The 23,418-nt window shown below is 36.7% G+C and overlaps 1 protein-coding gene across 1 annotated transcript in view; it reads left to right on the plus strand.

The window, feature by feature from the left end:
- SMAP1 (small ArfGAP 1) overlaps positions 1–23,418 on the plus strand; it is a 203,171-nt gene that overhangs the window by 72,869 nt on the left and 106,884 nt on the right. The window contains exons 4-5 of the mRNA XM_045498703.1: positions 5,746–5,821; positions 17,803–17,883. Coding sequence (XP_045354659.1) covers positions 5,746–5,821; positions 17,803–17,883 — 157 coding nt within the window. The remainder of the gene's footprint in view (positions 1–5,745; positions 5,822–17,802; positions 17,884–23,418) is intronic.

Consider the following 23,418-nt stretch of genomic DNA (forward strand, 5'->3'; position numbering starts at 1 on the left):
GGTGAACTAGAACATAGTATTTTCCTTTTTGAGGGTGTGGAAAGGTGGGATGCTCAAAGAGTTATTAAGAAATTTCTCAAAGCTTCCAGACTTTTCCTCCTGTAGACGGGCACTTGAATATTTTTAAATGATGATAGTCTAAGTAAAATCAGTGTTGCCACTTTTGAGTCTTGATGGCCTTCAACAATAGATAGGCTTATGGTTTGGGACTCTTTGCAGCTAGATCATAAGATTTAGATATAGATTTTAACTTCTAAGTAGCTGGTGTGATTCATTTCGGGCTTTTGGATTATGTATATTTTTGCTAACGTGTGCTCAAGCATGCTTATATGATTTTTCAAACTAAATTTACTTCTTCTAAAGCATTTAAAAATTATGGTCATATTTATATGAGGTGTTGACTTACTGTTCACAAAAAGATAATCTAATGGTTGTCAGAAACTACTTAAAGAGGGATTTTGTCGAAACAGATTTGATGACACAAAGATGACCACTGCGAGTTTAAGATGACATGCCCTGGGCCATGAGACCAGTCCCTATATCCAATATAATACTGTGGTCTTAAAATTGTTTTTACCTTAAATATTATAGCAACATCACTTTATTCCCTTTTTTAAATTATGAAACATTGTGATTTTATTAGGGAAACTAGTAACAAAACTAGTCTCTGTTCTTTATTTCACGAATCATTCTAAATTTCATTGTTCTTAGAAAAGCCTAAAATTGCTGCATTTTTATTGATTTAAACATTGTTGCCTTACCCCTAGAGGCAAATGGAACCAAACTGAGTAAAACTCACATAATATGGGCCTTACTGAATTCTTAACAAGATTTGTCACTTTTTAAAAGCTTTACAATTTACAAAGTTATGCAAAAGCTGCTGTGAAAGTACAATTTCTCATGTGGGATGTGGTTAATTATAGGCTGCATGTACCAGTGCATGACAAATGATAAAGCTTTACATTAAGCTTTTCATTATTAGGATATTTCATCTTATCTAAAAACTTTAATTACTTCAGTTCCATGAGGTCTATTGTGCACCAAAGCTAATCAGCAGTTCTTCTCCTTTGAGCATTTCAAGATTTTACTGCTGTCAGTGGGAATGTGTCTGGAATTGGAAGATTTTGTTCTTGGGAGTAAATATTAATTTAATTGTCTTTTAAAATGGTATCTTTAAGAAAAGGAAAACAATCTCAAATTACAAATAAATACATGTTAAAATACAAAGTAATGTTAAACTTCTGTGGGGCTTGTATAGTATCATTTGTTAGTTTCGAGGACAGGAACAATTAAGGGTGCTGTACTGAATGTTTTGTAACTATAGGCATGGGGAAGACTCTGGGGTATTTGTTTTTGTTTGTTTATTAAATCCGAAATCAACCACTTAAACTTGAATTGCTAATATATTCCTTTCCCTGATTTCCTGAAAATATTGTTGTTCTATTTCTATTTTTTTTGGTTATATTATTGATCTGTCAGTATAACTAAATCCTTATGTCTCAAATGACACGTAGAGAATAGAAAATGAAGATGAGTATTGATTGTTCTCCAAATTCATTTGTCCTTTTATTGTTTCTCAGTTCATCTATTTAAACTTGATGACGTGCAAATCATCTTAGCCCTGAACGTGGTAGTTGTTCATTTCTTCCCTCAACTGTGATAATAAGAGCTAAAAATTAAATAGCACTCACTATGTGCCATACACTGTGCTTAGTTCTCTATACACACTAGCTTGTTTAATTCTTATAATAATCCTGTGAGATGAGACTTTAGTGTTATCTCCAGTTTAAAGGTGAGGAAACTGAGATACAAAGTTATATAACAACAAAACCTAACTTCATTTATTGAATTCTTACTGTCTTTTAGGTACTGCAAAATGCTTTATATATATTATTCCCATAACTCTCAACAACTTTGTGAGTTGAGTATTATTATCTGTTTGTTTGTTTGTTTTTTATTATACCTGGGTATGGGTTCAGCAGATTAGCTGACTTCAAGGTAACAATAACAAGTGCCTACTGGTACCAGAAATGAGGGTGTATGTTGGAGACCATCTTCTTTGAGCCTTAGTACTAGAGTCCACATATAAGGCAAAACTATTGTCAAAATGTCCACTGAAAATTCCTTAAGATGTCTGTAATGATAATTTGTAGACACAGAGACTCTCTATAACTCCAACTTGTTTTGCCCTCATGGGCAAAATTGGGATACAATTCAGGAATCAGTAACTGCAGGCTTATGAGCCAACTCCTCTTTCTGTAAGTAAAGTTTTATTCTCATGCCCATTAATCTATGTATTTTCAAGGCTGCTTTGGAGCTACAAAGGCAGAGTTGAATAATTGCAGCATAGACCAACTATCCTTCAAAGCCTAAAATATTTACTGTCTGGCCCTCTAAGAAAAATTTTCCTGATCCTGGGAATAAATCATTGTTTCTTTAGGTGAATTAACAATGAAGAATTGGCATACATTTGGGGCCTTGTACAAATATACATAAAGACCATATGATATGTTCTTGCTTTAAGAGGTACATAGGAATGGATAGCAACTGAGGACATAAAAATCATGTTCCTTAAATCATGGTCCTTTCTCAGATGACTCCCAAGGAAGTTAAAAAATGCACTTTGTGGTGGGCTTTGATTGGTTTTTGAAAAGTAATATTTAAGGGGTGCCTGGGTGGCTCATTTGGTTGAGTATCCAACTTCAGCTCAGGTCATGATCTCGTGGTTTATGGGTTCGAGCCCTGCGTTGGGCTCTGTGCTGACAGCTCAGAGCTTGGAACCTGCTTCAGATTCCATGTCTCCATCTCTCTGCCCCTCCCCTGCTCATACTCTGTCTCTCTCTCAAAAATAAATAAATGTTAAAAAAAAGTAATATTTAATAATAGGAAGACCCAAGTGAGTTCTTTTGCTCTAGTGATTATTTTAACTTAATTAATTTAATCTTAATATCCTTGGAAAACAACTCAACTTTCATCTCAGAATTTTAGGAATTGCTTACTTTTTAGATAATTTGTGAGAAGGTTTCTTATAAGCAGAACCAGATTCACCTAAATTTGCATTATTTATATAAAATATATTAAATATAAATTAAGATTTCACTGATATCTGTTATTTCTGCAAATTTATAGCAACATGTATCTTCACTAGATGTTTGTATTATTTTTCACTCCAAAAAATTGTAAACTTAAAATATTTGTCTTTTTCAAATTTAGTATTTATAAAACCATCATAGTTTTCAGTATTTTAGTTTTACTGTTGGTTAAACTATTTTATAAGCTCTGTTTCTAACTTTAATGAGTTTTCTCTCTAATAGTAATTTTTAAAATCATAAACAGTGATCTTTGTCACTGACATTTCATAGATAAGATTACTAAATTTTTTCAAGCTTTAAGGTGTAGTATACTCTAAACAATATCTAAAATGAGTGTTGTTTCTGTCTTTAAGAAGGAAAAATATTAGTATTATCCTCCTCTCTGATATTTAAATATAAACATTTTAATATAAGAATTTAGATTTCTAAAAATTTTCTGTAGTTAAAAGAATACTGGATATATATACCATATTGTATGCTATATAATACATATTTAACTGTAAATATAATTGCTGCTAAAATATTTGTACAAATTTATAAATATATATATGAATAATAAATATATTCCATATCATGAAATGAAAATGACCTCAGTGTAAGTGAAGTCTATTTTCTCTTTTTGTGGAGGTAAGTAGTTGTCACTAACAGTGAAAATTGCTCAGTATATCCACATTCATACACCTAATCCAAAGGGCCAGATTTTTTATTGTTTCATTTTTTCCTGTTAGATAAACACAAAAATGTAATATTGAACTTGTATTTACAGTCATGAGCTAACTTAATATTTAGCTGATTTACATGTGAAATAGTTGGAGTAAAATAACATTGCATTTTATGAAAATCTTGGCATATTGGCTGCTAACATTTTCACATAGCTAAATAAGCAGCCTGATCACATCTTTTACTTAAAAGGGTCTCCCAGGCTACTTTGAAAATACCATCAGGGCACCTGGGTGACTCAGTCGGCTGAGCGTCCTCAGCTCAGGTCATGATCTCGCAGTTTGTGAGTTCGAGCCCCGCATCGGGCTCTGTGCTCTCAGCTCAGAGCCTGGAGCCTGTTTTGGATTCTGTGTCTCCCTCTCTCTCTGCCGCTCCCCTGCTCACGCTCTGTCTCTCCCTCTCTCTCAAAAATAAGTAAACATAAAAAAAGTTTAAAAGAAAATACCATCCAAATTTGACAGTCTCTAGATTTTAAAAGTATTTATTAGCATTAGCACAAACTAACTGAATGGTTCACAGATGAACTGGTGATGATCAGGAACATTCTGAAAGGTAAATGCCAGATATTCCTGGTTTTGAATCACAGCTCTCTCTTGTACTATAAGAATCCCAGAGAATTTTTTAAACTTTCTATGCCACACTTGTAGTTGTGGAATGGCACCTACCTTACAGGTTGTGAAGAGGAGAGGCCGAGATAAAGATCACATAAAGTGCCCTTCACAAACTGTCTTTAAAAATGGCTTTCAGTCATTCAGTTTACTTAATAAATTAAATGTTTAGATCTCCTGTCTTGCCTTCCCTGGCCCTCTTTGAGTGCTTTCATAATGCCTCAACTTTTTAATATCCACTGTATATTGGTCTGTCATCTATTATCTGTTGCCTCAACTGTCAATTTAAAAGGCTTTTATTAACTTCAAATAAGGAGTTATTGACTGAAAATGTATTGTTTTACTGCTTCAGGTAACTTATCTTTTGAATAGAAGGATGTCTTACTGGGGATCTACAGAGAGATTGTATTTCAGTGTAATTCATTTCCTTTGTAATTCTGTGTATTTTATTTTATACAATTAAAAGCACCGTCCCAGAAAGAGTTCGCAGGCTTTGCAGGGGTTCGTGGTACTAAAAAGGTTATGAATCTCTGTCTGATGGAAGAATTCCCATTTTAGTGAAATTTAATAAAGCAGTGATTGAGAGGTAAGAGAAGTCATCAATATCAGATAACTCAAAACTCTCAAATCCCACTAGAAGTGGATCACTCTATGTATAAGGCTAGTCCAGCCAACTTCAGAAAATTAAATAGTACTAACTTTGGTTGTAGTTTCTTGACTTCCCCATTCCTCAGCTTTGAAAGAAAAAAAATGGCCCCCATTCTTCTAATATACAGGGAATCCTCTATAATGCAACTAGGAGAAGCCTGTGGGAAAGAACAGAAGTATTGAAATCACAGTTGTTTAGTTTTTCCCAGTTGCTAATTATTCATCTGTGATGCAGAAATAATGTACACATGACTGGCTTATGGAAGGATTAAAGGAAACAAAGTAGGGACAATACATAGCACACAGTGTCTGGTATGTTTGGGCACCACATGGCCATTAGTTTCCTTATACTGAGAGTTTAAAATGAACTTTAATTGAGTTTGGTTGAAGGTGGAGGTTTGGGGAGTGTGGTGGTATTGAGAAATGTAGTTACTTTTTTCCCTAGAATTGGGTTGGGTGGTTTTGTTGAATGGAGAAAACTTCCTGAAAGGGATAGACTTTGGTTGGCAGAAAGAAAAGTAGGTTACAGAGTTTAGTTGCAGAAACAGTGTGAGAGGAAGGCATGGACTGGGGAGGAGGAAAATTGAATTTAGTGTGTAGGCTTTGTGGAAAGGAATGAATAAGGGGATTGTACGTGCCACTGAACTCATGCTTTTCCTTAAGTTATCTGTTTTCAGAGCAGTGGAATTTTTCATCAGAGATAAATATGAAAAGAAGAAATACTACGATAAAAATGCAATAGCTATTACAAATGTAAGTAACATCTTCATCTCTATTACCAATTGATGTTTGTTGAATGGATCTCAAACTTTTTAACATACAATGCAGCTTAATTTTTTTTATTGTAAAAATATACTTACAGACTTTTAAAAATTTGAATATTGGAATTTTTTGTCACATGTTTATGAACTCTCACAAAGCAGAACTCTTGATTCAGAAAAGAACACATTCTAAGTGAAAGTCTAGTAACTGTTAAATGTCATTTATTAAGTTAATTTACAAAATTTTTAAAAAGATAAGATCACCAACTGAAAAAGAGGGGAGAGAAAATTATTTCACTAAATTCTGGAAATAAATGAAAAAGAAACAAGGCACTTTATCCTCCCTTTACGCCTTTAGTGGATGTGTCCAGACATATGTATATTAAGACATGGTATTTTAATTGATTACTATCAAGTATTTTGATACCTAATAGTTGAGACTTTACTGTAATGATCAAAGTATTGTATCATTGTTTCTTTTTAGTTTTTTTCTGATTAATTTTTCTCATTCCAGTTAATTACAGTTTAAGGCTAATTGTCTTTATTGTTATAGACATTTTTTGGCCTTTAATTCCTAGATTAATAAGCAAGCTATAAAAGATTAATCTTGTGGTTAAGTCATCTATGTATCAAACAATTTGGAGACAATAATTTCATTTTGTATACAAACTGGGTTTTTCTTTTCAGTCCATACAGAGAAGCAATATACTAAAAAATTAATCAAATACTAACAAAATAAGGATATTTTGATCATGAAAAAGTCTTGTTAAAAATGTTTAAAATATCATTAATGTGTATTTTGAAACAAAGACACCCTTGTGTAAGAGTTTGGGCTGCATTGAATACAGGAGAGGAAGTCTTTTGAAAGAATGGTAAAAAATTGACAGTATTGAGAATGATATTTATAATGTCCATAAAACAGTCTAATTGTAGCACTATGGGGGAAGGAAAATGGGCTAAGTTTAAAACATAAGTAATATATGTTCATATGAAATTTTAAGAAATCATTTTAGTTTATTTTATAAAACATGGCTTTACATTAAATACCCTTTTAAAAAAACTAAACATTTTTGTTCTTTTTTATTATATCTATATTGATAGTATTTTTTTTATCTTGACAACAGTTTGGAAAAGAGTTTTATGTAGTAGTGTATAGGAAAACAGTTTTATCTTTGGATGATAGCTGTTGCTGTGGAATTCTGCACCCCCCCCCCCCCAAGTGTGATAATGGTATTATGTTCAGTTAAGAGGATTTCTTCATTCATTAACAGGTATGTACTGGGATAAAATATTTAGGAATGGAGTGCCAGGATATCTATAATTCTTTTTTTTTTAATATATACTTTTTAATGTTTATTCTTGAAAGAGAGAGACATCGTGAAGGGGGAGGGGCAGAAAGAGAGAGAGGGGGAGACATAGAATCTGAAACAGGCTCCAGGCTCTGAGCTGTCAGCACAGAGCCTGACGCGGGGCTCGAATTCTGAACAGCAAGATCATAACCTGAGTCGAAGTTCGATGCTTAACCGAATGAGCCACCCAGGTGCCCCTCTGTAATTCTTTTTTAAAAGTTTGTTAAAATTTCCTGCACCTGAGACCACTATTGTATTAAAAAGGGGTCATACACAGTCCAAAGCTTGGCACTTCAGGTGTGTGCTGTGTGTGCTCTTCTGTTGTGTTTTGGCTGCTCTTTCCCACTGGTCAGTCCTCTGCAGAACTCATTGCCTGCAGTGAGGGAGTGTTTGGACATTTAACTAAGTGTGCTTTGATTTGTTTGTTGAAATAACCCTGGATAAGAAAAGGAGTGGGGAAGCCTGATCCCAAAAAAAGAAAAAAGGAAAAGGGAACAACAAAAAAACCCAAATACGTAGAGAATCAAAAAACTAAGTCTGATTCCAAGTAAAGAGAAAGAAAAAATAGAAAAAAAAAAAAAAAAAGCAGAAGAGAAAAAAGAAAAGAATGCAAAAGCCTGATTCCAAAAGAGAGAGAGAGAGAGAAGGAAATGAAACAAAGTAAACAAATGAGGAACTATGAGCCTGATTTCAAACAAAAAAAGAAGGAGGAAAACAACAACAAAAAGAGTTGTCTGTGGGTGCTTGAGGTTGCTGGCTGTGCTGGACTGGAGAAGAGGCCGGCTGCATTGGCTGCGAGTCATCTCGCCCTAATAAATAAGCAGTTGCCAGGCACAGAGGGGCGGGGTTTTGTGTAAGTGGGTCCTGCCTCCACTGGGGGCTGCTGTGTTGTTTTCTGAAGTCCCACTGTGTTGGTGTTGAGGGGAAAGTGGTGCCACCCAATGTCTCATGCTGAGACCAGGGGTTTCAACCCCCACTGTTCAGGCAGCCTTCACAGAATAGAGAGGGAAGTCAGCTTGCCCTGTGTCAAAACTCTTGTGTGTTTTTTTTCTTTGGCATGCGGCTGGGATTCAAATCCCAAAGTATTAAAGGACCCCCAGCATGGTGTGGATCTGTTCCCCTCTTCTGGAATAGAGCCTCTCTGCCCTGTTGATGAAAGGCCTTTGGCTGGCACCTACAGGGTCTTTTGTCTTGGGGAGGTAATAAACTCTCTTCCATAAGTAGTCCAGGAAGGGGACTATTCTCTCCCAGTGCATCCCGGAGATCGGAAATCACTACACTATGCTATTCACTCTGGGGCCAGCTCCCTCCTCCCCAGGAAGACAAACCACAGCTTCTCTCCAGAGAAAGTCATGGACTTGCAAAACATCAGAGTTTCAGCTCCAAAGGCTATTTGCAAAAAAGAACTTGGATCCTATTTCTCGCTCTCCATCCAGTCCATGGTCCAGAGAGGTTTTCCTCTTCTGCTAACTCGAAGCCACACTATCTCCTATCTCAACCCCTGTCTCTTTCTCTCCCTTTTGTCTTTTCATAGAAAGTGTTCTCTCCCCTCTGTGGCACTGCTGTCTTTCTCTCCCCCAATTCACATCTACACACCTTATACCTGCCAAGCTGTCTCCCTCAAACTGTGGAGACCCCTCTGCCACTCTGCAGACCAATTTCCTGGATGTTCCAAGTAATTTGACCTCAACACAGCTGTGTTTGAGGGACAAGTAAAGCCCAGGATCCTCCTACTTCTCCACCATCTTACCTTCTCTCTCTCTTAACTCATTTTTTAAAGGGTTCATTGAAACCTGGCAGCTGAGTGTATGTGTGCCTTTCTGTGGAGACAGAGAACAAGCATGACATAATGTTAACATTTGATAAATATTGGCAAAGTTTATAGAGATATTCATTCCCTATTTTTTATATTTTTTGTAGGCTTCAGAATGAAAAATTTAAGGTGAAGGATTGTGTATTCTTGAGTTTATATTATTCATGTAGTGAAAATTTAGAAAAGTTTACAAAATTCACATTCAACCCAAGGGTTGAATCTATTCATTTATATGCAAAATGATAATTTTTTAAAAGTTTATATTCTAGTAAGTTTAAAATATTCCTGTTTCACAGTAATCAATCTGTAAGTAACTAATCTTATATGTCACTAAGAATTACATTACATATTTATATCCATTGTCTTTAGGTAATGGATTAAACATTCATTCAAATAGTTTCTTATCACTTGTGGTCACAGTCTCCTAGTATACTAAACCAAAAGAGCATGTACCTTTGCTTTTAGAGAGAGTTAATTTCATAGTGAGGATGAGATTAGGTTAAAAAAACACAAGACAAAGTATAAGTATCTTATATCTAAGGTACTTGAGCATTAGTGCATTTAAGGAATATCTAAGGAAGGACAGTTTGAATACTAACTGTGCTAGTTATACTCTTATAAAGAGATGTCATGAGTGACTATGAAGCTTGATATGACTGTTACCCTGATATTAAGTGGCTCCAAATTGCTTTACCTTTACAGCTTTTGTGTCTGATTTTTATAGTTTTTTGGTCTTCTCTTGTTTTAGCTGGTATTTTTTAGTGTTGCTGTTATTATTTTCTTATTTTAAACAAGAGTAAGGGCCTGAAGATTGATGCTGGTTCTCTGTGTAAGGCAGTCATTTAATTTCTTAACCCTTTAAAAAAAAATTATTTTTTAATTTAAAAAAATATTTTTTAAATATTCATTTTTTGAGATAGAGCAAGCTGGGGAGGGGCAGAGAGAGAAGGAGAGAGAAATCCCAAGGAGGCTCCTCCCTGCTAGCGCATAGCCAGATGTGGGGCTTGAACTCAGACTGTGAGATCATGACCTGAGCTGAAACAAAGAGTCGGATGTTTAACCAACTTAAGCCACCCAAGCACACCATTTCTTAACTCTTAAAAAAATAAACTGATACATTTCTTGCCCTTCTGAAACATAAATATTTTAGAGCATTGTGGCAAAATACAGTACAATAAACTATAGGAAAACAGTGCCAAAGGGTTTTGTCATTTTTCTATGATACTGCCCCCTCTGCCTGCCAGGCTATTTAATGAGTCTGTGAACTAAGCCCCATAGGAATCCATCATGTAGAGTATGAGAAGCTAAGATGGTACTTCCTTCATACCCAGAGATTTATTTGTAGTCGTAAAAACTGGCTTCAGCTAGCTGTTAATAAATATGGCATCTGGTCATATATACATGGTGCTTCTGAGAAAGCAGGAAGGGATATATGTGCTGCTTTGTGGAGGGAGCTTATGGTATAGGGTATATGGTTTGAGTGCTGTGTGGTACCATAAGTGTGAATTAAGGAAGGAAGGTTAAAGGGAAAATGCAAAGTTTAGATAAAACAAAGGAAAATATGTCCCAAGTAGAAATTTTTTGGTACTACAGTCAGTATTGTTTTGTAGCCTTAAAGAGAAAAAAATATATTTTATTTTACTTTATTTTTTTTTGTACCTTTTTTTATTTAAAAATTTTTTTTAATGTTTATTTATTTTTGAGAGAGAGAGAGAGACAGACCGTGAGCAGGGGAGGAGCAGAGAGAGAGGGAGATGCAGAAGTCGAAGCAGGCTCTAGGCTCTGAGCTGTCCGTACAGAGCCTGACACGGGACTCGAACTCACGAACTGTGAGATCATGACCTGAGCTGAAGTCATATGCTTAACTGACTGAGCCACCCAGGTGCCCTATTTTTAAAGTAACTGCATGGTGCTGGGCACCAGTGTGGGTGGGCATAGCATAGCAACCCTCACTCATATCGACCCTCAGTACTTCCCTTCCTCACTCCTGAGATCTGTGCTAGCCTCTCATTTTGAAACTAGTTATAGAATTCAGAGATTGGCTATTGAAGTTCCCTTGGATTGTTTCTTCCTTTATTTGTTCATTTCATCATTCAACAAACAAGCATTGAATGTATACTATCTGCAAGGCACTGAGATTGAAATGACAATCTTTGTATAATGCTAGCTTACTCTCAAATATTATCCATATGTAATGTACCCATACAATGAGCTATCTTCTAAAGCACAAAGTAGTATCTGTTATAATAGAAGAATAAAAGTGCTATGGGAACACAAAACTTAGGTAGCATTAGTTAATTTTCACTGGGAGAATTTTTAAAGGAGGTATGTTTGAAATTATCCTGCACGGTAAAGTAGGATTTCAGCAAAGAGAAAATGGGCTGAGTGTTAATGCAGAAAGGACATCTCAGGTTGAAGGGACATTTTATCTCATCTGTGCCAAAGTAAGATAAGGAGGAAAGTGAGTTCAGGTATATTATTTGGTATTTGGGTTTGGTGAGTAGTCCATGAAACTGTCTTGTCTAGTGAGTGTAAAAGGGGACTATACAGCATGGGTAGATGACGAGAAAATAAATGTATGAGGAAATAACTCTTGAAAGGCAAATAGTGATTGTATGGAAGATTTGAGTGCCAGACTTCTGTTTTTGAGTAAGACATGGTTATTGTATTAATTTTCTCTTGTTACTTAACAGGTTTCTGGAAATTTAGTGACTTCAAACAGTACAGATTTGTTTTCATACAGTTTTCTGTTGGCTTAGAGTCTGGGCATGGGTTAGCTCAATTCTCAGCTCAGGATGTCACCAAGCTGAAATTAAAGAGTTGGCCAGGGTTGTGGTCTTGAAATTAAAGAGTTGGCCAGGGTTGTGGTCATTGTCTTCCAAGCCCACGATTGTTGTCAGAATTCATTTCTTTGTGGTTGTATGACTAAGGTCCTACGTTCTTGCTGTCAGATGGGGACCACTCTCTGTTCCTGGGGGCCATCCTCTGATTCTTAACAGTTAACCCCATATTATGCATAGCAGCTTATTTCTTCAACACCATTGAAGAATTTCTCTCACACTTCAATTCTCCTATTTTAGGAAGGGCCCTGCCCCCTTTTAGTGGCTCACCTGATCAGGCTAGGCACACCCAGAATAGTCTCCCCTTTGATTAATCCATCATTAACTATTGGGATCTTAATTACCTCTGCAAATTTCTAACCTTTGTTATGTAACATTCTAGTCAAAAGAGTCCATCATAATCACAGTCCTGCCCATACTTAAGGGAAGGGCATTATATAAGGTATGTATACCAGGGGGTAGGAGTTGGGGTGGCCATCCTAGAATTCTTACCACAGTGGTACACAATGAATCTGACCTCCATGCTTGTTACTTAATTGATTGAGTGATAGGAGAATTTGAAAAACTTTGAGTAAAGAAATCTGTTCTTTCTTCCTCTCCCCTTCTCCCCCCTAACCAGTAGTGAATCACAACTGGAAGCACAGTGATTGAGTTGCTAGAAGATCTAGCAGGTCTTGAGTAGATGGGGCTGAACTCTGCCATATTAATTGCTCTTTTTCATCAGCTTTTCTCTCTCCCTCCTGCCTTCTCCCTCACTCTCTTCCCCTCCCTTTTCCACCCTCCCTCTCACTCCCCCACGTATATTTTTATATTCACATTATTTATTTGCCATCATAATGATCAGAAACAAAAAGAAAGTCTAGTAGAGCAGTAAAATGTGTAGATAACTGTAGCTATTTAATACTGACTGCTTGACTTCCTTGGTTTTGTCTTGGAGAATAGTTAATAATCTTTGGGAGTTGGTGACTTTAAGATGAGCACTTGCTTGTTGTCATTTCAGTTTATCTTACATATTGCTCGCCTCCTTTACCACTTCTCATCTCTCAGAAGCAACCTCTTGAACTCAATTTGAATTTGAATTTGTAGCACACAAAGATTTTAATTCTCCTGTCTGAATTTCACATGAAATTACTTTTGTAATCAATTGCCATATAATTGAATATTATATAAGAGTTTAAAAACAAAAGTTCACTTGTTTTGTTATGTATGTGTATGTATATAAAGACTAATAGTTAATACAACAGAAGTAAAATTAAATTCATTATTTCAACTTAGAAATTATTATAGAAGTAATGTTTCTCTATTACTATAAAAGTGAGTTAGCACTAGTAATTTTTTAAGCTCTGTTTGTAATTGATGATTATATAGTTATTTAAGATACATGAGTAATTTCAAGGCTGTGAGTTGCAATGAATTTTAGATGTTTTCTATTAGGGATGAGAAACTTAGGTGAATAATTAGGTAGTGAATTAGTATTAGTATTAAATAGCAGTTTCAAGTTGGCTTTCTTTGTTAATTCTTTTCATTATAATTTTAGTTTCCTCATCTGTGGAATAGAAACGATCATGGTCTCTGTATTTCATAGTATTGTAAGAGTTAAATAAGATAAGGCATGCTGCATTTTTAAAAGGATACCTGGCACACATATTTAGGATGCTTAATAAATATAACATTGTAATGATTATATTGGAGGAAGGTGATAGGAGGTTGGAAGTGACAAATGACTTGAAGCAGGTAGATAATTAAGAAATTTGAATACTAAAACTTAACTATAAGACTTTAGATCACTGGCACAATTTTGACTTAGAGTTCTTTGATTAATCCCTCCATGCTTTAGTCCGCCCTTTAATTATGGTCTGCCAGTGACTTGATGTGGCAGTTAAAGGACTTGTATTTTGAAAGTTTTCCAAAATCGACATTTCAAGTTAGTATATTTCAAGTTAGTATATTAAAATTTTCAAGTTAGTATATTATGCAAAGATTTTCAAGTTAGTATATTAAAATTTAGGCTGCTTCTACATATTTGGTGGCTATCATTACTTAGTTAAGTTTTATCAAAATCTCTCAAGTGGCCTATTGATGAGTTTAATTGATGTTGTCTTTTGTATGATTTATTTATTGGTTCAATAAGTGTATTTTCAGGTTTTGTGTCAATTATATGGACATTGGGAATCATACTTTTAAGATGATTTCTGGACTCCTGAAACACCTGAGCTTTGCAGTATATTGAGAGCTCATGAGATAGCCATTTGAGAATTGTTATGATAAAATCTCCACTTGGAAAATATATCCAAGAGTTTCCAACATGAGTTTGAAACAGTGTATTGCTAGTGATTAAGCCATAGGGCATTTCCCAGTGGTCTTATGCTTTTCAGTATTTTGGAACACTGGATTTTATTTTATTTTGTTGAAAGAGGTGGTAAGTGTAAAAAAATGGATCAAGAAAATAATGTGATCTTTTCTTGAAAAGATAAACATTTTGCCTTATGGCCTTCAAATATCATATTAGCATTTTTATAATACTTCATACCTTTCCAAATGTATTTGCTCACCTTATTCTGACAGGTGGGAGTTGGGAACCTGTTTTGCCTGATCAGTTTTTCTTTTGTAGGAGATGAGTTTATGCAGTTGTATTGCTTTAGGAGTTTCTTCACATACAGTTTACTTTGGTGGTGGCCTAGAAAGAACCTCTGGGCTTAAGAATAATTAAAAGAAAGACTCTAACTCATTTATTCCTGAAGGATATTTTTACTAGGTTCCCACTGTGTATTCTCTCATGGATGGAGGGATTGAACAGGAGAAGGGTAAGGAATAGAGGGACATTCAGTCATAACAACTGAATTTACTGACACTGCCAATTTCCAGCGAAATTTTCTAAGGTCCAAGTCTTGTTCATTCTCTCTATAAAAATACCACAATCCAGTGAAATGGTGCTAATGTGTAGTTAAAAAATAAATTCTGAATTTGACAGTAAATGTAGATAACTTAATATGAGATTTCAGAATAGTATGTTAGCAAGCAGCAAACTTACAAAGGACAACAATAACTGCTGAGATCGAGCCTCTTTTTGATGCATCCTCTGAGATGCTCCCTTTCTCTTTTTTTGGTTTCCTTTAACATTCAGAAATATTTATATAATGTAATGTGTAGGAACTATATAAAGCTTCTAATTAAGGATATTGAGTGATCCGATTTGCATTTGAGAATGTCATAGTTTGGAGAAGAGTAAGACTTGGGACAAGGAGGCCAGTTAGGATTAATCTAGGTGACAGATGATGGTACTTTCCTATTAGGGTGCTTAGTGATGATGGCAAGAAGTAGTTTTAAGAGATTTAGAACACTCGAGAATATCTAGTTTTCTTTGCCTCTGTATTCCACCCCCCCCGCCACTCCCCCCCCTTCTTTTTTGTTCTCCCTCATCTATCTCTATGTTCTTTGGTGTCTCTTGCTTCTGATTGTCAATATTTGACCTCTGTTTCCTCATTCCTTGCTCATATAATGTATTTTAACCCTGCTCATTGAAGAGAAAAGAAAAGGAAAAAAAAAAAAAAAGAGAGAGAGAGAGAGAGCCAAACCATAAGAGACCCTTAAAAACTGAGAATAAACAGGATTGATGGGGGGGTGGGAGGGAGGGGAAGATGGGTGATTGGGCATTGAGGAGGGCACCTGTTGGGATGAGCACTGGGTGTTGCATGGAAACCAATTTGACAATAAATTTCATTAAAAAAATTTTTTAAAAAGTGAACTTTATTGAAGATAAAATTTATGTGTAGTAAAAGACAGATAATTTAAGATAGAGTTCATTGACTTTTGAAATATATATACCTTTCTGTAACCACCATAGAGGGCATATGTAATCTTTCCTTTCTAAAAGGTTCCTTACTGCCTCTTATTTCCCACCCCTGGCCCAGGTAACCATTGATCTACTTTTTTTCACTTCACATTATATTTGTCTTTGCTGGAGTTTCATATGAATGGTATCATATGTATGTACTCTTTGGTGTGTGATGTCTTTCTTTTGGTATATTTCTGAAATTCATCCCTGTTTTTGTGAGTACTATTAGACCATTCTTTTTTTATTGGCAAATAATAATTCATTTTATGGGTATACCACAGTTTGTTTATTTGTTTACCTGTTAATTTGTCCATTGATTTTTCAAGTGTCTTTCCTACTGAAAAACTCTCTCTGTTTCTTTCTAGCTGAAACATAGTATTAAAGCTTTTTTAGGAGGGAGCATTAAAATGCTTTCTTAAGTTACTGCTATTTATTTTAATGTTTTATTTTTGAGAGAGAGATTGAGAGAGAGAGAGAGAGTGCAAGCGGGGTAGGGGCAGAGAGAGAAGGAGACACAGAATCTGAAGCAGGCTCCAGGCTACAAGCTGTCAGCAGAGAGCCCAATGCAGGGCTCAAGTTCAGGAACTGTGAAATTGTGACCTAAGCAGAAGTCGGGCACTTAGCCGACTGAGCCACCCAAGTGCCCCTAATTACTGTTATTTATTAAATAGTTTTATATTCCTACTTCTGAGTTTTAAAAGTGGCCAAATCAGTCAGAAGGAGAACAAACACTTTTATAATGAATTACCTTGAATTAGTAACCCTTGACATGCTAAATATATACCTATTTCTCTTTTATATTTTTGTATTTAGCTATTACAGGAGTTTGGGGGCAAAGAGGTCTTTATGGTACAGGCTATCATCTTAAGTGCATTTGTGTGCTTTTTTATCTGTTATTTTCTACATAAAGTGGCAATTAAAGATATCTAGCAAGTAAATGTCCAATAGGATAAAGTAGCTTTGAAGCCAGGGTTTAAGGTGCCTTTTATCTTTTAAAATCTTTTCTTCTGTGTGTAATTTCCATTAGTAGTTACTAAATGGTTAGTTTGCACAATTACAACAGAGCCAACAAGCAGTGTTCAAGGAAAAAAAAACCCTAAAGTTTATGGTCTTGGGTTGTGATTCAAGAATTACAACCGTAACTAACTTAATAACAAGCAAATTGAATGAGGACTTATCTCCCAATGTTATTTTGACATTATGTAATAACCTTTCTGTAATAGCACCTTTTATTTTAAACAGTTCCTTAGAGGCACTGTTGATATGATAGGGCAATATATACAGATGTCAGTTTTATGACTCCAGAGATCTACTATGCATTTGGTAAACATATTTCAGTTATATTTTGGCAGTAAAGAGAGCAGGAAGATAATGCTTCCATTAAAGTGATCAACTATGCATGTAGAAATTGGGTAGGAAGATGTGTGAAAAGGCTTTCAGATGAAATGTATTTTCATATATAAATTGCCTCTGCTGCATATATAACTGTCTCATAATGCTTTAGGGTAATTCAGGGAAATGGTGTTTGTACATACTGATCTTAAAGAAGGAAGTGTATAAATTGCTTTATGATAAGTCCTGCTGCTGCTTAGCTGTTATATTGCATTAACCCACTCTTTTATCCCAGACTTTTTTCTTTTCTTAAACAGCTGATTAAAACTAATTAACTTACTATTTCAGCACTGTTTTATTTTCCATTCTTAAAATAGTTATTACAAGTAAAAGCAGAAGTTTATTTGTGTTCTTCTGCTACGTGAAACAATGTGTCTTCATCTTCAAAGCATTAGTATTTCAAAAGTAATGTTGAGTAAAAGTTTACTATCTCAGAAGCTTAATTATTTTTCAGATACTTATGATATGATCATACCTGAGTACATATTAAATTTTGTATCATAGCGAACTCTGTTTTAAATCACACATTATTCTGTAATAAATACTTACATTTTTAGAAACTTCACATGGGAATTTTAAAAAAAGCAAAAATATTCTCTTCTTGATGCATTATTTCTCTTGGTTAACATACTTCTAAGTGCTTTTATATCTCAGAAATAGGTGGGTTTTGTTTTTTCCTGTGCCTGTCAGTTCTATTACCTTCTTTTCATTTTGTTCTTCTGACTTTTCATCTGCATTCCACAGATTTCCTCCTCTGATGCTCCTCTTCAGCCTTTGGTGTCCTCTCCTTCTCTACAATCTGCTGTTGAGAAAAACAAATTGGAGGTATGGTAGTGTTCTAGCCAGCTGCATTATGTAGTGTTCAGTGGTAAATAAGCTTTCTTTTGCTGTGTGTCATAATTTGGGAGTGGTGTAATAGTTGTTTATATTTTGAGTGGTCTCCAGTATTAAATATGTTAAATATAACAATTTCTAGAATATTTTCCTATGCCACCAGTAGGATTAAAGAAGTTTGATCCGTTTCATTTCAGAATGACAGATTTATTGGTACTATAGATATAGCTCAACATGTAAGAGGCAATTTTTTTGTTGTTGTTTGCATTACTACTTTATACTTCTAGGATTTTTTTTATAGTTGCTGTTGAATTCTTTGATCTATTAAAAAAGTCTTTCATTGAAAATGTTTTCTTTAGAAGATTCTATTGTTTTAAGCATTTGAAGAAAGTGTCAAGTTTCTTTTTTTAAGCAATAGTAGCCATCATTCAGATACAGTAATGTAGATAATATAGAGTTATGACTATGGAATCATCAGTGATAATCGTTAGAATGTGTTTGTGGTAGGCATGGTTAGAGTGAATGGTAATGATTCCTAATGAGGAAAACATAACTTCACAGAAGTTTCTTATGCAGTATCATTTTTGTGCTGTGATTGACATTCACTCACTATGCACTTTAATACAGGAGGCATACTTTTGAAATATCTTTAATTCTTAATAAACATTAGCTATAAGGATTAGGATGCATTCTAAGTAGAGAAAGCATCTTGTGAAAAAAACCCTGTGGGCAGAGTGGGTTGTTTAGAGATTTGTAAGTAGATGGCATAGCTAGAACATGCATAGGATAGGGAGAGAAGTGAGAGAGCAGCTCACTTCTGAGCCTTCTGAATGATTTTGGTCTTCACTCTGAAGGCCCTGATACTACAATGATGAACTTTAAGGGTGGAAAAGGTAACAGGATCTGATTTTCTTGTCTTCACATTGTTCCTCATATCTGTGGAGAATAAATTATGTGTTGATGGGTGTGGAAAAAGCTTGAGAACTTGCTTTAATCCATGAATAAAATTATGGGAGCATGTGCTAAAATGGAGGGAAAGAGAATAAAAGGCGAATGTAGTTTTAAGAGATTTTGAGAAGATGGAATCCATGGGATTTAGTAATGAATAGATTGTGACGGTACTTTGGGAAGCCTTGATGGCTTCCAGTTTCTGGCTTGAGTATCTCAGTACATGATGGTTCTATCCGGGGAGAAAGGGATACAAGCTGAGGGTGAGGAACAGGTTTGTGGAGAACAGAGGCAAGGAGATGAATTAGAAGTTGGATATGACTGTGGGACATCCAGGTATCTAGTAGGTAGTTGAATATATAGGTCTATAGCCCAGAGGAAAGATCTAGGCTGGGGGAAGTGGGAATAGATAGAGAGGGATTGAGAGGAGGATTAAGATTATAAAGCAGCCCAGGGAGAGTGTGTTGAGTGATAAGAGGAGAGTTCTGAGAATAGAAAGCTGGGTACACTTGAACTTAAGAGTTAGCAAAGAGAATTCACAAGGAGTCTGTAGGGGACAGTTTTAGAGCATGAAGTACATGGTTGGAGTGTTGTAGGTACTTACTAGGTCAGCACACAGACCCAGGAAAGAAGCTCTCTAGGAGTATGGATGTTACCATGAGAAAGTGGAAGAATGTCAGAGGCAAATTTTGCCTTTTCAAAGTTTGCTCTGAAACTATGCTTTCATGTAAGAAAAAGAGTGGAAATCCTGAATATACCTTTGTACTGTGGTTCCTACCTGCAAGTCTTAGAAAGCAGTGGACATTGGTGTTTCAAGATGGTGGCATAGGAAGACCTGGAACTCCCCTTTTCCCACGACACAACAAATCTACAACTACACGTAGAACAATTTTCTCCAAAAAAGACACTAAAACTAGCTGAACAGCTCCTTCACAACAAAGGACAAAAAGGCTGCATTGAGATAGGTAGGTGAGGCAGAGACATGGAGCCACCCCTGGTGCTATGATCCACAGGTGAAAGGGATCTCACAAATATGAAGAACATCCCTGAGGAGTGAGGAGTGAGTCCTATATCAGACACCCCAACCCTTAGGACCTGCACTGGGGAGATGAGTCCGCAAAACATCTGGCTTTGGAAACCAACAGGTCTTATGTCCAGGACACCCAGAAAACTGTAGGAAAGTATGACTCTACTCTTAAAGGGCATATGAACAGTGACTCACTTGTCCTAGAACCCAGTGCAAAAGGAGCAAGTTGAAAAAGAAGCTCCTAGACCATATGTGAAAGAGATTTATTGCCTAATTTTAAAGTGTCTGTTAGAAGGACAGGGGTCAGTTGGATCTCTCTTAGAAGACAGGTACTAGGCAGAACCATTTTTGTACTACCTCTACCTTGCCAGTGCTGCTCGCCCTGCTCTTCTACACCCCCACAGTCCCACCCTACCAAATTGGATGGGTTGGTTCTTCCTGGGCTGGTTCTGTCCTGTGACCCTGCTAAAGCCAAGAAACTCATGCATTTCACACAGGGGACACCCCTTGAATGCTTGGCTCTGGTGGCCAGTGGGCCTTGCATTTTTGATCCTTACGGAACTGAAACAAATTGGAGGCACAATTTGTGGCAGGCTATCCCCCGCCCATACATAGGGCACTACACAAACAGCTGACTGAAACATACTCTCGGTCTTCCTATGACCACTCCTTCAATACTAGGAGACGTCACTATTTTTCCTAATAGAAACAAACAGAGAATTAGGCAAATGAAGAAATGGGAATATGCTCCAAAAAAAGAATATGGTAACATTTTAGGGGGAAAAAAATCTTAATGGCGATAAGTAATTTACCTGCTAAAGAATTCAAAGTAATAGTCATAAAGATGTTCATTGATATTGGGAGAATAATGGATGAAGGCAGAGAATTTCAACAAAGAGATAGAAAATATTAGAAAATACCAAATGGAAGTCACAGAGCTGAGCCAAGGAATTAAGATGACAGAATAGTAGGGGGACCCAGTGCTTGCTTTGTCCCTCGAACGCTAGATAAATATCAATCTGAACACCCGGGAAACCGATCTGAGGAATCACAAAACAAACTGCACAACTAGAGGGAGAGAAGAGTTCATATCATGGAAGGTAGTAGGTGCAGAGACTTGATGTGGTGGAGAAAAGAATTGCTAGTACTGTGGAGGTGAGGGAGCCCTGATCGGGGAAAAAGGGGAGAGAGAGCAAGAGTGCAAGCAGGGTTCAGGGCATTGCACAAGAAAAACACTTCCCCGAAACTATTGACAGGGAAAATGAGAAGGGCTGATTACTGCAAGTTTTTACAAGCAGCAGAGCTCAAACTCTGAAGTTTTAGAAATCCGGGCCATCACTGGGGTGGAGCCTGACAGGTGTACAGGGGCTCCTGTGTAGAAGGAGGGCAGAAGCCCAAGAGCAGGCAGTGTGGTCTGAGTATCCCCTGGGTTGCTCTGGGAGAGGATAGTTCCCCTTCTTGGAGTGCACTTGGGAAAGGTGGCACTGCCTGTCAGGGGACAAAATAGCCGGTGGGTGCCATTGAGCTGCTCCATTTATTAGCATAGAACAGAGGCACCTGCTGAGGGCAGCTAACCTGGATGCTGGTGCTATACGATGAATTCCAAGCCCCTGCACGTTGTTGGGACTGCCCTTTTGGGACAAAGTGGCACCAGCCACAGGGTGATAAGACCCTCCCCCAGATGATGCATGGGTCTGTGCCATCCCAGGTTACTAAAATCTGGAGTTTTGAAACTCAGCTCATGTACCAGAGATAAAACACAGGAGCACTGCACCACTGGGTGGGCAGATGGCTAGAGTGAAAGCAGGAATCTGAGGGATGCCTGGGACACACAAGGGGAGATTGTTCACTCATCTGTGAAGGCTTCCTAAACAGCAGCGGGCATAAACTTCCCTCTCTGGGGACAAGAGAGTTGGCTGACACCATTTTTACCCCTGCCCATGAGCACAGATGGATTTCAGTGAGCAGGACAGCGCCCATAGTGGAGGCTTGAGCCGCTTACACCAAACCTTGTCCCCCTGAGCTGTGTAGGTGCTTTTTTAACCTGGGCAAGTATGCCTGAGACTCAGAACAGCAGGCCTCTCCCCCAGAAGACTAGCATAACTGCCTTCCTCTGCCCCCCCACTGCACACACCCAGTCTACTGACCATGGAGTGCTGCAAAGCTTTAGCTCTAAGCAAAATAGAACCTAGCCTCTTTTAACAAGCAGACCAAAACACACCTACTTAAAAATCACCACATACACACACACAGTGGACAAGGTCCAAACACTCCCCATTGTAAGCAAGGAGAAACTCTGCAGAGGACTGACCCGAAGGAAAGAATAGCCAAAACACAATAGCACGGTGTACACAGCATACACCAGAACAACTTCCTGAAGCACCAGGCCCTGGACAGTATATGACCTCTTCTTAACATAGCCATTACTCTCAGGAACAGGAAGCATAACAGGCTTTCCTAAAACACAGAAGACAGAGACCTGGACAAAATGTCACGATGGTGGAATTCATCCCAAAAGAAAGAACAAGAAGAACAAAATCATGGCCAGGGATCTAATCAAAATAGATATAAGTAATATGCCTAAACTAGAATTTAAAACAACAATCATAAGGATAGTAGCTGGGCCAGAGGAAAGCATAAAAGACAGAGATAAAACACTTATAAACTAGTCTGGCCGAAATAAAAAAAAAAAAATGCTATAGCCAAGAAACAGAGGAATCAAAGAGTTATATAGAAGATAAAAATATGGAAAATAAATGAAGATGAAAAGAAGGAAGGAAAAATATTGGATAACATTCATATCATAGGAGTCCCAGAAGAAGAAGAGGGGGGAAAAAAGAGAAAGTGTATTTGAGGAAATTATAGCTGAAAATTTCCCTAATCTGGGGAAGGAAACAGACTTCCAAATCCAGGAGGCACAGACAACTCCCATAAAAATCAATAAAAGGAGACTAATACCAAGAAATATCGTAGTAAAATTTACAAAATACAGAGACAAGGAAAGAATTCTGAAAGCAGTAAAGGGAAAGCAATCCCTAAACTACAAGGGAAGACAAATAAGGTTAGCAGCAGATCTCTTCATAGAAACTTGGCAGGCCAGAAGGGAGTGGCATGACATATTCAGCATACTGAATGGGAAAAATATGCAGCCAAAAAGACTTTATCCAGCAAGGCTGTCATTCAGAATAGAGGAGAGATAAAGAATTTTCCGGACAAACAAAAACTGAAGGAGTTCGTGAGCACTAAACCAGCACTCTAAGAAATATTAAAGGGGACTCTTTGAGTGGGAAAGTCCAAAAGCAACAAAGACTAGGAAAGAACACAGAAAATATCCAGAAACACTGACTTTACATGTACTACAATGACACTGAATTCATATGTATCAGTAGTCAATCTGAATGTAAATGGACTAAATGCTCCAATCAAAAGACATAAGAATGGATAAAAAAATAAGACCCATCTATATGCTGCCTATAGGAGATTCATTTTAGACCCAAAGACACCTCCAGATTGAAAGTGAGGGGATGGACAATCATTTATCATGCTAATGG

The sequence above is a fragment of the Leopardus geoffroyi genome, chromosome B2 (assembly GCF_018350155.1).
Source record: "Leopardus geoffroyi isolate Oge1 chromosome B2, O.geoffroyi_Oge1_pat1.0, whole genome shotgun sequence".
Taxonomy (NCBI): Eukaryota; Metazoa; Chordata; class Mammalia; order Carnivora; family Felidae; genus Leopardus; species Leopardus geoffroyi.